The sequence below is a fragment of the Pseudoliparis swirei genome, chromosome 3 (genome assembly GCF_029220125.1).
Source record: "Pseudoliparis swirei isolate HS2019 ecotype Mariana Trench chromosome 3, NWPU_hadal_v1, whole genome shotgun sequence".
NCBI lineage: Eukaryota > Metazoa > Chordata > Actinopteri > Perciformes > Liparidae > Pseudoliparis > Pseudoliparis swirei.
In genome coordinates, this window is record NC_079390.1 from 2,068,829 (window position 1) to 2,083,758 (window position 14,930).

At 43.8% G+C, this 14,930-nt stretch overlaps 1 protein-coding gene across 1 annotated transcript in view; it reads right to left on the reverse strand.

The window, feature by feature from the left end:
• Positions 1-250: 250 nt before the first annotated feature.
• ephb4a (eph receptor B4a) overlaps positions 251-14,930 on the reverse strand; it is a 55,691-nt gene continuing 41,011 nt past the window's right edge. The window contains exons 6-17 of the mRNA XM_056444405.1: positions 13,836-14,171; positions 12,843-12,967; positions 11,629-11,794; positions 9,455-9,554; positions 8,224-8,288; positions 7,998-8,111; positions 6,477-6,724; positions 5,709-5,924; positions 4,772-4,921; positions 4,461-4,654; positions 3,023-3,181; positions 251-2,180 (exon numbers count right to left, since the gene is read on the reverse strand). Coding sequence (XP_056300380.1) covers positions 2,072-2,180; positions 3,023-3,181; positions 4,461-4,654; positions 4,772-4,921; positions 5,709-5,924; positions 6,477-6,724; positions 7,998-8,111; positions 8,224-8,288; positions 9,455-9,554; positions 11,629-11,794; positions 12,843-12,967; positions 13,836-14,171 — 1,982 coding nt within the window. The 3' untranslated portion in view covers positions 251-2,071. The remainder of the gene's footprint in view (positions 2,181-3,022; positions 3,182-4,460; positions 4,655-4,771; positions 4,922-5,708; positions 5,925-6,476; positions 6,725-7,997; positions 8,112-8,223; positions 8,289-9,454; positions 9,555-11,628; positions 11,795-12,842; positions 12,968-13,835; positions 14,172-14,930) is intronic.

Sequence of the window (14,930 nt, forward strand, 5' to 3'; positions counted from 1 at the left end):
AAGGAGAGGGAGAGGGGAAGAGAGAGAGAGAAGCGGAGGGAGGGAGAAGAAGAGAGGGGGAGAGAAAGGAAGGGAGAGAACAGGAAGCAGGGGGAGAGAGGGAATGAGATTAAAGGGAGGGAGGGAGAAAGAGAGAGGGAGGGAGGGAGAGAGAGGTTGAACCCCTCTGTGTGTAAACAGTTGATGGAAAACACTAAAAATCCAACACGAATCTTTTGACAGAAAAACAAAATAATTTTTATTAACTAAATTGAATGAAAACCAAGAAACTTTTTTATTTATTTCACACAGAGAGAAGAACTGGAATCAAAATGAAAACAAGCAGATCCAGAGACACCGCCTGTCGCCGGGTAGATTACGGATCTTCGCTTTCAGGTCCGAGAGGATCATCCTTCTGACCTATCTTTGCTTCACAGACGAGGAGCGGCTCGAGTCCCGGAGAGGAAACACTGCGTGTCTTTATGGAGAATACTGAACACAGAAGAAGCCGAACACACAGGAGCCACAACACACGTCATCCCTCCATCATCCCTCCATCATCCCTCCATCATCCCTCCATCAAAGTGTAACCGAGATCTTCAATATGAAAACCACGTCGCTCATAATCCTTAAAAGGAACCTCAGACTCTCGGGTGACGATACCAGAGTTTATGACAAATTTTTTTTTTTTTTTAACCGATTATCACCAATATCGTTTTTAATTAATGTCAATCGTCGCATTTTGAATGTGTGCAAAATCTGATTATTGCACATGATATAAATGCCATGTTTAAATCCAGAGACTTCAGCTTTAAAACATTTAGAAAAAGCAATCACACCATTTCAAATTCAACGTAGTAAATGAATTTTTTTTTTTTTGCAGCTGTTTAAAACAGAATATTTCCTAATTCAATGCAGGTAAATTATGCAAAAGCAACTGGTATTATCCTTCAGATGTCTTTGAGCAATACTTTGACACGTTGAGCTTCTTCTTCTGTAATAATAGCCGCTGTGCTCCAGGCTAGCGTGTTAGTGTTAGCTTAGCTCGTAGCTGCTGCACAAAGTCTTCAAAGCAAAACGTTCAGAATTTCACGGACGGAATTTGTTTTAAAAGCTTTTGGAGGCAAAAAAAAAAGCAGAAACAATTCGCCGACTGCGACGCGAAGCGACGCGACCGATTCAAAATGTCAAAGTTTCCCTTCGAGGAACATTTTAATGAGACAAGAATCTTCTGCTCATAAAATAAATTTTCGTTTTTGTTTTTTTTAAGTCCACAAAGACGACTTGAATGGCACCGGAAGATGGAGAGAATAAGAGAATAAAAAAGGCATTGTTATGAACAAGAACAGTGTTAAGAGGCCCAGATGGGGACCCGGTTCTCTGGGTCCACCTGGTCCTGAACGTTGCATTTCACTCTGAAATGCGGGGAAAGTGCCGATGGATACGTCTCTCTCTCCGTCCTCTCTCTCTTCCGAAGAAGTCCGGTTGGGACGAGCGAGCGCGGCGCTCCCCGAAAGTTATGCATGACATCATCACGCCGAGAGAAGAGGAGGTCCAACCGCCGAGAGGGGAGAACACGGTGGGCGTGTAACTCAACACGAGACACCACCGCTGAGAGCAGTCTCTTCTTTCTCTCTCTCTCTCTCTCTTGTCTTTTTACTGGGAAAACAAGCCAGTTCCAGAATGTGATTCTTCTCCGTGTGTCTTCTTAGTGTAGAACATGTATTGGGTCCTTACTCCAAGTCGAGATACAAAAACACGGACTAAAAAATAAAATAAAAAAAAGTGTAAAGAGTCAAAGTCAACGGCATCGTTGTCCCACGGTCACCGTGGTTGCCCGGGAAACGCCCGTCTCTGGACCGCTCGCTCTTCCTCCGATGGGGGAAAAGTCATCTTAAAGTCATCTTAAAGTCATCTTAAAGTCATCTTAAAGTCATCTTACGGAATTTTTGGAGTTATTTCTTTTTCGGTCAGAGGTCAATTCTGCCGATTGCGCCTCGAAGTCCACGTTGAAAGACGGAGAGCATCTGGAGGGCTGAGAGTACAACGTGTGCTGGCGTTCACGCTCCAGATTACGGGGGGGGGGGGTGAGCTAGAAGGTCACGGTCGCGGTGCTCTTGTTCCGAAAGGTCATCGTCTGGATGCTGGAAAGGATTTTCCTCTGGTGGCCGGCCAACGTCACGCCCATGTGCAGCAGGTCCCTGAACAGAGAGGAACAGATCACTAATGAGACCGGAAGGAATACAATATATATATATATATATAAATATATATATATATATATTGGACACATTTTCGCTCGCTGGGCTTCTGTCGTCTTGAATTTAAATAAGGAATTTAAACCTCTGGAGATTGGGACGACAGCTTTTCGAGAAGTTATCTAACTTTAACTACTAAAAACGTATTTTTCATGAGATAAGTAAAGGGGGTCACACACACGTGTCGACCAATGGTGTCCAGGACTATTAAACAAATTTCCATGACCACATCTTTCTTTTAAAATCTTGATGTATACATGAAAAAGTGAGAAAACGTCCGATTTAAACTAACAATGAGAATTCCAAAGCATAAAGTAAATAACCTAAAATGACTCAAATGAATGAGGGACAATAGTTTAGATTAAAAGAATAAACATTTATGTCTTTTCAGTTACGGTGCGTTCACTTGCAGCGCGGAGAAATGTGCTTGTATGAAAGAGCGTATGCCGGCTTATATTTAGAGCGTCTTTCTTTTAAAAAGCATATTAATTATTTAAAACTCAGCGTAGATATATGAATATAACTAATTTCCATGACTTTAAAAAAAACTTTAAACATTTTTCTTTTCTTTTTCAGGACTTAATAGGACATATTAATTATTTAAAAACACAGCATGAATGAAACATATGAATATTAAAAAAAAATCCATGACTTTTCCAAAACTTTTAGGATTACATTTTTCCCAGGACTTTTACAGGCCTGGAAGTAACCAATAAAAAAATTCCATGACTTTTCCAGGTTTTCCATGACCCTGATACTCAGTTTAGATAAAACCCAGAACCCACTGCGTGGCGATCTGGGCCAGCTGGTCCACCGCGGTGACGCCGGCCTGCAGGAAGCCGTCCTCGTAGCGCTCCATCTTGATGGCCCGGAGCCACTCGCCCACCGAGGCGCACGACGACAGGTCCAAAGGGGCCCGCTGGTCCAGCAGGGGGTAAGACGGCCTGGAGGGGGACAGAACCGAGGTTCTTTACTCACGCTGTCATCGAAATAACACCGCGGGAGGAGGCGCATAAATATAAACAAGCAAACATTCCAAAAGGTGCAATCCGAGGCCGGAGTGGACCGGCGGGGGCCGAACAATGGGCTCCGTCCTCTTAGCTGACAAGCAGAATGTGGAGGAAGGGAAGTGGGCCCAGCAAGAGGCCGACGGGCCCCCAGCAGGAGGTTAAAGGGGTGCATGAGAGGGGGCCGTGGGGGGGGTCCCACGTGTCCATTCCAACACCGGGGCAAAGGGCAAAGCGGCCCTTAGGAAATGTGATGTGGCCCCTGATGTGACCAGGAGAGGAAACACATGGCCCCATCATGAGATCATTTAATAGCGTTTTGTTTGTGTTCTTTGTTGTGTGTGTCCTATCTGGACTTCCTGTACTGGGAAGCTACACACACACAAACAATCAATACATATAAGTTTTAATTAAAAAATAAAATAAAAAAAAAGTTATTTAGAAAAAAATTATAACAATAAATAACCACAAATAAATAAGAATATGATTGAATATGTTTCTGTTTTTTGTTGTTAAAAACATCTCAGAAAACCCTGTAGACTATTGTCTAAGAGACTTATTATTTCCTAATAGTCGTATTACTGCCTAATAGTCTTATTATTGACATTTTAATGACAATTGCTCATATACTATGAGCCTAAATAAGTATATTTATTATTTTTAAACAAAGGTTTAATTTTTATTGAAGTAAAAAAATTGCTCCCATAATTTCCTCTAATAATTTCAATGATTTAAAGGTGTTTGTATTTGTGTGTGTCCTACAAAAAATCAATAACTATAATATTTAATTATAAAAAACAAAGAAATAAGTTAGAATTGTGAATAGCAATAAATAACCACAAAGAAATAAGAACAAAATTGTTTGTTTTTTGTAAAAAACAAACAATTAGAATCTGTAGACTACTGCTTAATAGTCTTATTACTGCCTAATAGTCTTATTACTGCCTAATAGTCTTATTATTGACATTTTAATGAGAATTGCTCATATCCTGTGAGCCTAAATAAGTACATTTATTATTTTTGACCAAAGGTTTAAATGTTATTGCACAAGTTTTAAAAAATGCCCCAATTTCTTGTTTAAATGCTCCTGGATTTCAGTCAGTGGGGTGAATAAGACGTCATGAAAGACGTGGCACTTCCCCCCTCCTCTGTTTCTATCCACCGCCCCGTGACCCTCTCGTCTTCCCCCGGTGGAGGTTAATGTGCCGTCACTCACCCCGCTCCCTCCTGAGCGACGATCTTCAGCGACGCGGGGTTGCGGATGAGTTTATCGAGCGCGCTGACGAGGTCGGAGAAGCGAGGGCGCGCCGAGCGGTCCTTCTGCCAGCAGTCCAGCATCAGCTGGTGCAGGTGGGTGGGGCAGTCGGGGGGCGGCGGCAGCCGGTAGTCCTGCTCGATGGCGTTGATGACCTGATGAATACAGACGATCGCCATTCACAAAGAGGAAGAAACAATCAGCAATTATCTATTATCTTAACGAAGCCCCCACGATTGCTAGAGTTGTTTTTTTAATGGCGTGGGACTCACGTCCTGGTTGCTCATGTCCCAGTACGGCCGCTCTCCGAAAGACATGACCTCCCACATGACGATGCCGTAGCTCCACACGTCGGAGGCGGAGGTGAACTTCCTGAAGGCGATGGCCTCCGGGGCGGTCCAGCGGATCGGGATCTTACCTCCCTGGACGAGGAGAGAACAGGCAGCACCAGATACACATTATATAAATATTTAGTCCTAAATATATGTATATATAGTCCTAAATATATGAATATATGTATATATAGTCCTAAATATATGTATATACAGTCCTAAATATATGAATATATAGTCCTAAATATATCTAAATATACAGTCATAAATATATGTATATATAGTCCTAAATATATGTAAATATACAGTCCTAAATATATGAATACATAGTCCTAAATATATGTAATTTTTATTCCTAAATATTTGTATATATAGTCCCAAATATATGAATATATAGTCCTAAATATATGTAATTTTTATTCCTAAATATTTGTATATATAGTCCCAAATATATGGATATATCTAGACATATATTTAATATATATTATGTATATATTATATATATGTCTATATATATATATATAGAACTAAATATATAGATATATATTATTTATAGTCCTAAATAGATATTATTCTATACAATATATTTTTATACAGATACAGTATTTAGTGCTATATATATGTAATATATATATAGTCCTAAATATATATATATTATATATAATATATATATATAGACATATATATATATTGTTATATATATGCGTATATACATTTACATATGTCTATATAAATATATATATTATATATGTTTATATATATATATATGTATTTATTCATATATATATATATATATATATATATGTGTCTCTATATATACATATATCTGTATATATATATATACTGTAGACAGATTTACTGTTCAGCGTCCTCTCACCAGGGAGCTGGTGTAGGTCGGGTCCGAGGAGTTCTCCTGCAGGAAGCGCGACAGGCCGAAGTCGGACACCTTGCACACCAGGTTGCTGTTGATCAGGATGTTCCTGGCCGCCAGGTCGCGGTGCACGTAGCTCATCTCCGCCAGGTACTTCATGCCCGAGGCGATGCCGCGCAGCATCCCCACCAGCTGGATGGGCGTGAACTGGCTGTCGTTGAGCTGCAGAGGAAAAACAAACAGTTCAGTTGGAGAAAGAATATATATATATATGGTCCTAAATATATGTCGATAAATGTATAAATATGTCTATATATATATATATAAATAGAGTCCTAAATATATGTCTATATATATATAAATATAGTCATACATATATGTCTGTATGAATATATATATATATTTATAAATAGTCCTAAATATATGTCTATATATATTTATATATATATAGAGAAATACTGTATATATATATATGAATATATAATATATTATATCTATAATATATATATAATCTAAATATGTATATTCAATTCATATAATATACATATATTTATATAGTCCTAGTATATCTATCCATATATATATGTCTATATATATACTATATATACTATATATAATATATGTATATATTAAATATATATATATAATATATATATAGTTCTAAATATATATAGACATATATAACATATAACTGAATGTCGTTTAGCTGCAGAATTAATAAGAAACTGAAGCGGTGTGTTTCCCGGCGTGTTTTTTTCCGGCGTGTTTTCTCACCCGTAGAAAGGAGTCCAGCGCTCCGTTCTCCATGAACTCCGTGAGGATCATCACGGGGCAGCTGGCCGTGATGATGCCCTCCAGGTGGATGATGTTGGGGTGCTGGAACTGACCCATGATGGACGCCTCGGATAGGAAGTCCCGCCTCTGCTTGTCGGTGTAGCCGCCCTTCAGCGTCTTGATGGCCACGTAGTTCTCCTTCTTCCCCGGGACCTTCAGCCGGCCACGACACACCTCCCCGAACTCTCCTGCAGCGCACACACACACACACACACACACACAGAGACAGAGACAGAGACAGAGACACACACACACACACACACACACACACACACACACACACACACACACACACACACACACACACACACACACACACACACACACACACACACACACACACACACACACACACACACACACACACACACACACACACACACACACACACACAGTTAGCCACATTAGGAGGCTGGCCGTTGTTTTCCGCCTGAAGCTGGCGATGATCTTTAGTTTGAATAAACATATTTATTTATTTTCTTTATTTAGACGCCGACAATTGAATCACGCCCGATAAAATAAAAATAAAGACGATTGTTTTAAATCAATTCAGAGTTAATTAAATATGTTCCTCATGATGTCACGTTGAGAGATGAACATCTGTTTAAATCAGCTTTTAAAAAACATCCACACAGAGAGGGAGGGAGGGAGGGAGAGAGAGAGAGGGGAGAGGGAGAGAGAGAGAGGGGAGAGGGAGAGAGGGGGAAAGAGGGAGGGAGGGAGTGAGAGAGAGGGATGGAGTGAGAGGGAGGGAGGGAGAGAGAGGGGGAGGGAGTTAGGAAGAGATAGGGAGGGAGAGAGGCAGGGACAGAGAGAGGGAGGGAGAAAGGAGGGGGGGAGTGAGAGAGAGAGAGGGAGAAAGAGAGAGGAGGGAGGGAGAGAGAGGGATAGAGGGACGAAGGGAGGGAGTTAGGAAGAGATAGGGAGGGAGAGAGGCAGGGACAGAGAGAGGGAGGGAGAAAGGAGGGGGGGAGTGAGAGAGAGAGAGAGGGAGTGAGTGAGGGAGGAAGGGAGAGAGTGAGAGAGAGAGAGGGAGTGAGTGAGGGAGGAAGGGAGAGAGTGAGAGAGAGAGGGAGGGAGAGAGAGAGAGGGAGTGAGGGAGAAAGGGAGAGAGAGAGTGAGAGGGAGTGAGTGAGGGAGGAAGGGAGAGAGTGAGAGAGAGAGAGGGAGGAAGGGAGAGAGAGAGTGAGAGGGAGAGAGTGAGAGAGAGAGAGGGAGGGAGAGAGTGAGAGGGAGGGAGAGAGAGAGAGAGAGGGAGTGAGTGAGGGAGGAAGGGAGAGAGTGAGAGACAGAGAGGGAGGGAGAGAGAGAGAGGGAGTGAGTGAGGGAGGAAGGGAGAGAGAGTGAGAGGGAGGGAGGGAGAGAGAGGGAGTGAGGGAGAAAGGGAGAGAGAGAGAGAGAGAGGGAGGGAGAGAGAGAGAGAGTCCATCCGTGAGTAATGGGAGGAGCCGAGGGTCTCACCCGCTCCGATGACCTCCTCGATCTTGACAAAGGAAACATCTATCTCCTTGGCGAACTCCCTGACGGCCTCGTTGGGGTCCTCGTAGGTGAAGGGGTCGATGTAGACCTTGACCCCTAGAGAGGAGAGCAACGTGGGAAAGGAAGAGAGAAGACGTGTGAAGGGTGGAGCGGCGGTGATGATGTCACAAGGTCCCACGCTGAGGGGGAAGTGTCCTTCACTCGTTACCTTGGCCCACCAGGTACTGGCTGTGCTTGTCGCTCAGCTCCGGGTCCTTCACCTGGCTGTGTCTGCTGCAGGGGAGGAGACACGAAGAAGACATGAAGACATGAAGAAGACATGAAGAAGACATGAAGACATGAAGAAGACATGAAGTCATGATGAAGACATGAAGAAGACATGATGAAGACATGAAGACATGATGAAGTCATGATGAAGACATGAAGACATGATGAAGACATGAAGTCATGAAGACATGAAGAAGACATGAAGTCATGATGAAGACATGAAGAAGACATGAAGTCATGATGAAGACATGAAGAAGACATGAAGTCATGATGAAGACATGATGACATGATAAAGACATGAAGAAGACATGAAGAAGACATGAAGTCATGAAGAAGACATGAAGACATGAAGAAGACATCATATAATATGACATGATATAATATAATATGACATGATACTGGTTTGATCCCCTTCGGAAAATATTCGTCCATCTTGGCCCAAATCAGAGGCCGGCGCCATTTAAATTTTTTCTTTTAATTGTTGATAAATCAGTGAAGAACCCGTCGTGGTCCTGATAGAACCCGCCGTGGTTCTGCCCTCCACCAGAACCCCCCCCCCCCTGTAAGTCTCCATCGGCCCAGCAGCTCCTGGATCCTCGGCTTCCTCCAGTTCTCTCCCGCCTCACAATCCCAAAATAGCGATAATGTGCACCACCCTCCGATCGCGGCAGATCTGGGCCTCAGCCACTGGTGTGTGTGTTTGTGTGTGTGTGTGTGTGTGTGTGTGTGAGTGTGTGTCACAAGGTCATAGCTATTGTTCTCCTGCCCCGTGGAAACAGGGCTGGGACGCCTGCATCCTGTCTCTCCCTGCCCTCTCTACCGTCACACACACACACACACACACACACACACACACACACACACACACACACACACACACACACACACACACACACACACACACACACACACACACACACACACACACACACACACACACACACTATTTGAACGAACGTTCTAATGAGCGTGACGCTGAGCGTCTGAACTCACAGAAACAAACATGGCGGCTGAATCGGTGCAAAACTGTAGGAACAAAAAAAAATGGGGGTCGCGACCCCATTTTCCTGTTATTGTGTCAGCCTTCTTTCCCCTTCGAAATCTTTTTCTTTCTCTCTTTTCGCTCCTCCACCCTTTTTCTCTCTCTTTTTCCCCCACTCCCTCGTTCTCACCGCACGCAGAAGGCGGCCACTAAGACGAAGGTGATGAGCAGCAGCATCCCCATGGCGATGAAGATGCCGGGCACGAGGAACTGGGCGGCCGAGTTCAGACCTGAGAGAGAGAGAGAGAGAGAGAGATGACGGAGTAGTTAGATTAGCAGGTCCGTCTGTCAATCCGGGGGTTGCCGGTTCAATCCCCGCCCTAGTCCATGTGTCCTTGAGCAAGGTTTTTTTTTTCTTCCCAGGACTTATCCAGGTTTTCCATGACCGTACGGACCCTGATATTGGCTTCTACATCTTCTACCTCATCCCCCTCTTCCTCCTCTCATACTTTTGCTACCTCTTCAACTTCTTCCCCCTATTTCAAATGTTCTACATATCCCCCCTCTTCTACCTCATCTACCTCATCCCCCTCTTCTACTAATTCCCCCTCTTCTATCTATACTATTTATTCTACCTCATCCCCCTCTCATACCTTTTCTACCTCTTCCCCCTATTTTATATGTTCTACCTCTTCCCCCTTTTCTACCTTTCACCCTCTTCTACCTCTTCTACCTCTTCCCCCTCTTCTACCTCATCCCCCTCTTCTACCTCATCCCCCTCTTCTGCCTCTTCTCCCTCATCCCCCTCTTCTCCCCCTGGGTTGCTCCATGTATTTGTCTCCACAGTGTATGACTAACATGTAACGTATCTTTGGGTTCCTTCAATAAATTAAATGGATTATTATTAAAAGACAACATTGGGGACTGAATCTGAAAAAATAATAATAATGGGAGTAAAGAATAAACTGAGTAAAAAAATAGAAATAATAAAGAATAGAATAAGTACAAAATAGAATGAGTAAAGAATAGAATGAGTGAAGAATAGAATGAGTGAAGAATAGAATGAGTGAGGAATAGAATGAGTAAAGAATAAACTGAGTAAAAAATAGAAATAATAAAGAATAGAATAAGTACAAAATAGAATGAGAAAAAAATATAATGAGTGAAGAATAGAATGAGTAAAGAATAGAGTGAGTGAGGAATAGAATGAGTGAAGAATAGAATGAGAGTAGAATAGAGTGAGTGAAGAGTAGAGTGAGTGAAGAATAGAATACGTGAATAATAGAATGAGTGAAGAGTAGAATGAGTGAAGAGTAGAATGAGTGAAGAATAGAATGAGTGAAGAATAGAGTGAGTGAATAATAGAGTGAGTGAAGAATAGAGTGAGTGAAGAGTAGAATGAGTGAAGAATAGAATGAGTGAAGAATAGAGTGAGTGAAGAATAGAGTGAGTGAAGAGTAGAATGAGTGAAGAGTAGAATGAGTGAAGAGTAGAATGAGTGAAGAGTAGAATGAGTGAAGAATAGAGTGAGTGAATAATAGAGTGAATGAAGAACAGAATGAGTGAAGAATAGAATGAGTGAATAATAGAGTGAGTGAATAATAGAGTGAGTGAAGAATAGAGTGAGTGAAGTAGATGAGTGAAGAACAGAATGAGTGAAGAATAGAATGAGTGAAGAGTGAGAATAGAGTGAGTAGAATAGAGTGAGAGTAGAATAGAGTGAGAATAGAGTGAGTGAAGAATAGAGTGAGTGAAGAATAGAGTGAGAGTAGAATAGAGTGAGTAGAATAGAGTGAGAGATAGAGTGAGAATAGAGTGAGAATAGAGTGAGAGTAGAATAGAGTGAGAATAGAGTGAGAATAGAGTGAGTAGATGAGGAGAGAGTGAGAATAGAGGTGAGAATAGAGTGAGAGGAGAGTGAGTGAGAGTAGATGAGGTGAGTAGTGAGGAGAGTAGAGTGAGAATAGAGTGAGAGTAGAATGGGTGAGTAGAATGAGTGAGAGTAGAGTGAGGTAGAGTGAGAGTAGAGTGAGAGTGAGATGAGGAGGAGTGAGAGTGAGAGTAGAGTGGAGTGAGTGAGGAGAGTGAGAGTGAGATAGGTGAGGTGAGAGTGAGAGTGAGGAGTGAGAGTAGTAGAGTGAGAGTAGAGTGAGAGTAGAGTAGAGTGAGAGTAGAGTGAGAGTAGAGTGAGAGTAGAGTGAGAGTAGAGTGAGAGTAGAGTGAGAGTAGAGTAGAGTGAGAGTAGAGTGAGAGTAGAGTGAGAGTAGAGTGAGAGTAGAGTGAGAGTAGAATAGAGTGAGAGTAGAATAGAGTAGAGTGAGAGTAGAATAGAGTAGAGTGAGAGTAGAGCGCGTGGCGGCTGACCGTCGGGCAGCGTGTGGAACATGGCCGCCGGGCTGAAGCTGCCGTAGCCCGCCATGGTGCGCGCCCGGACCTGCACCTCGTACTGCGTGGCCCGGCGCAGGTCCGTCAGCACCGCCTGGTTCCGCTGGCTCTCCGCGTAGCGGCACTGGTCCTCGCTGCGGCGCTCCTGTCGGGAACGCCGAGGGTTAAACCGGACGGGAACGGGAACTCTAGACGCCTCATACCAGAAACTAATGCTCACCGTCATGGCCGCCTCTTAAAGGGCCGGTGCAACTGAAGCGCTGGATAAACGACTCCCGAACGTAGCGTGAGATAACTGTCTTTGCATTTGATGATTGTTTATTCGAGAGTAGAAATATTGTACACAAGAACATTGATCTAATAACACAAATCAATTTAATTTGAAACCTTCAAAATAAAAGCACATGATATAAAAGGTGATCACGTGTCTTTCATCGCGATGGAAGGAGCGCGTCTGAAGCGTGTTGTGTTGTTAGTGTGTGTCAGGTGTGTCAGGTGTGTCAGGTGTGTTGTGTCAGGGAAAGTACACACACCCTTATGCACTGTCAACAGTCGTCACATGACACGCGGCTGTGTCGATCGTCCGCTCCGGTTCATATGAAATCGACAACTTCAGTATGAAGGTAGATTTGTGTCTTTATTACGCAATCAAACGGAAAAGTTTTGAGAGCGAATTTCTCGTTTTTTTTGTAAATTAAATGTTAGTTTTCGCAAAAAAAATAAAAGAATAAAAAACGTTGGTGATAACGATAATAAAAAAAGGGAAAAGCTGCGACATTTAAAACACTTTTGATAAAACGGAGCAATATGATGCTAACGCACCTCCGTGTCCTCTTCACTGTGACCCACCAATAGAAACGCCTCGCTCATTCAGCAGCCTAAGCCCCGCCCACTACGCCCAAACTTGTAGATTTTCGTTTTCAAAGCGCAGTTATTTTTTTTTTGAGAGCAAATGTTTTAATTTTTTTAACAATTATTTTACTTACAAACGAGACATTATCTTTAAAAATCTTTTGTTGTTGTTGTTGTTGTAATAAAGACAGTAATCAACATTAATGTGCCAACGGGGGCTCGGGCTAGAAACCTGGACGGGGTTGTGAACGCAGCGTCGTCAGATGTTCTCGAGCCGCCGCCTCGTGTGGCGAGACCGGAGCGACGCCGCGTTGCAATGCATTGTGGGTCGGCGTTCTCACCTTCTCGCAGTAGCGCAGCTGGTACTGCAGGATGGAGTAGTGAGGCTGAGCCGGCACCGACCAGCTCAGCGTCAGGCTGCTCTCCGTGGAGTCGCTCTTCAGAATCACGGACACCAGCGAGGGCACTGAAGGCAGCACGGGGATGAGAACACAGCTCCACTTGCTCTTCATCGGCTTCCACCTCTTCCACCTCTTCTACCTCTTCTACTTCTTCTACTTCTTCTACTTCTCCCTCTCTACTACCTCTTCTACCTCTTCTACCTCCACTACCTATTCTACCTCTCCCTCTCTTCCCCTTCTTCTACCTCTCCTTCTCTTCTACCTCTCCCTTTTATCATCTTTGTTTCCTCTCCTCCTATTCTACTTATTCTACCTCTTACCCCTCTTCTCCCGCTTCCCTATCTTCTACCTATTTCCTCTCTTCCCTCTTCCCCCTCTTCCACCTCTCCCCCCCTCTTATACATATTCCCTCTTCCCCTTCTTACCCCTTTTCTACCCATTCTACCTCTTGCCCCACTTCTACCTTTTCATTTATCTTCCCCCTCTTCTACCTCTTCTCTCTCTCTCCCCCCCCCCCCCCCCCCACCATCGTGGCTGGTGGTGATGTTGACGTTCTCTCTCCCCCCTCTTCCCTCTCTCCCCTCTCTTCCCCCCCTCTTCTACCTCTCCCTCTCCCCCTCTTCTACCTCTTCTCCTCTCCCCCTCACCGTCGTGGCTGGTGGTGATGTTGACGTTCTCTCTTCCCCCTCTTCTCTCTCCCCTCTCTTCCCCCCCTCCCCTCTTCTACTTCTCCTCCTCTTCCCCCTCTCCCCCCTCTTCTACCTCTCTTCCCCCTCTTCTCTCCCCCCCCTCACCGTTGTGGCTGGTGGTGATGTTGACGTTCTCTCCGGCGGGGTCCTTCCCGCTGACCCCCTCTCCCCCCTCTTCTACCTCTCTTCCCCCTCTTCTACCTCTTCTCTCCCTCTTCTCTCTTCCCCCCCCTCCCCCTCTCACCGTCGTGGCTGGTGGTGATGTTGACGTTCTCTCCGGCGGGGTCCTTCCCGCTGACCCCCGTGACCCCGTTGAGGGTCTGGATGGTGAAGGCGTAGGTGGTCTGGGGCAGCAGCCCCCACACCTCCACCCGGCGGCCCGGCAGGCCGCGCTGCTCGGGCCGGTAGCTGACGCTGTCGCCGCAGGAGAGGCACGGGCCGCCGGGCGCGCGGCACACGGAGCAGCCCACGGCGTAGCTCAGGTCGGCGCGGCCGCCGCTGTCCAGCGGCTCGTTCCACGCCAGGCTGAGCGTGGTGTCGTTGATCTGGGTCACCACGCTGCGCGGCGCCGACGGGGGTCCTGCGGGAACAAATGAACGAGTGGCAAAGGGAGGTTTGGAAATCCGGTTCGGAACAGACGCGTGACGTAAAGTCATGCTTTACGTAAAGATTATAAAAACTAAGCTGGAGAGCTTTGGATGTGCAGGTCGTGATGCTAAGCTAAGCTAACGGCAAATCTATCTCTTTAAATGTACGTTTTCTTTCTTTTCTACGAAATACACTCAAGTCATCCACACAGGGGTCACACACACGTTGACCAATGGGGCTCCAGGACTATAAACCACATTTCCACAAATCTTCCATGTTTTTTTAGCGTAAGAAGACATTTTGTTTATGTTTTTCTTAGCATGTGAAGAGATTTTTTTTTTCTCAAGAAATTGTATTTATGTTTTTTTACCGTATAGAGGTTTTGTTTATGTTTTTTTAGTGAATGAAGAAATTGTATTTATGTTTTTTTACCGTATAGGTTTTGTTTATGTTTTTTTAGCGAATGAAGACATTTTATTTATGTTTTTTTTTAGCTTATAAAGACCTTTTCATTGTTTTTTTAGCGTAAAAAAAAAATATATATATTTTTTTAGCGTATGAAGACATTTTATTTATGTTTTTTTTAGCTTATAAAGACCTTTTACATTTTTTTTTTAGAAGTAAAAAGACATTTTGTTAATGTTTTTTATGCATATAAAGACCTTTTGTTAGTTTTTTTATTATATAAAGACATTTTATTAATGTTTTTTTAGTGTACGAAGACATTTTGTTCATGTTTTTTTGCATATAA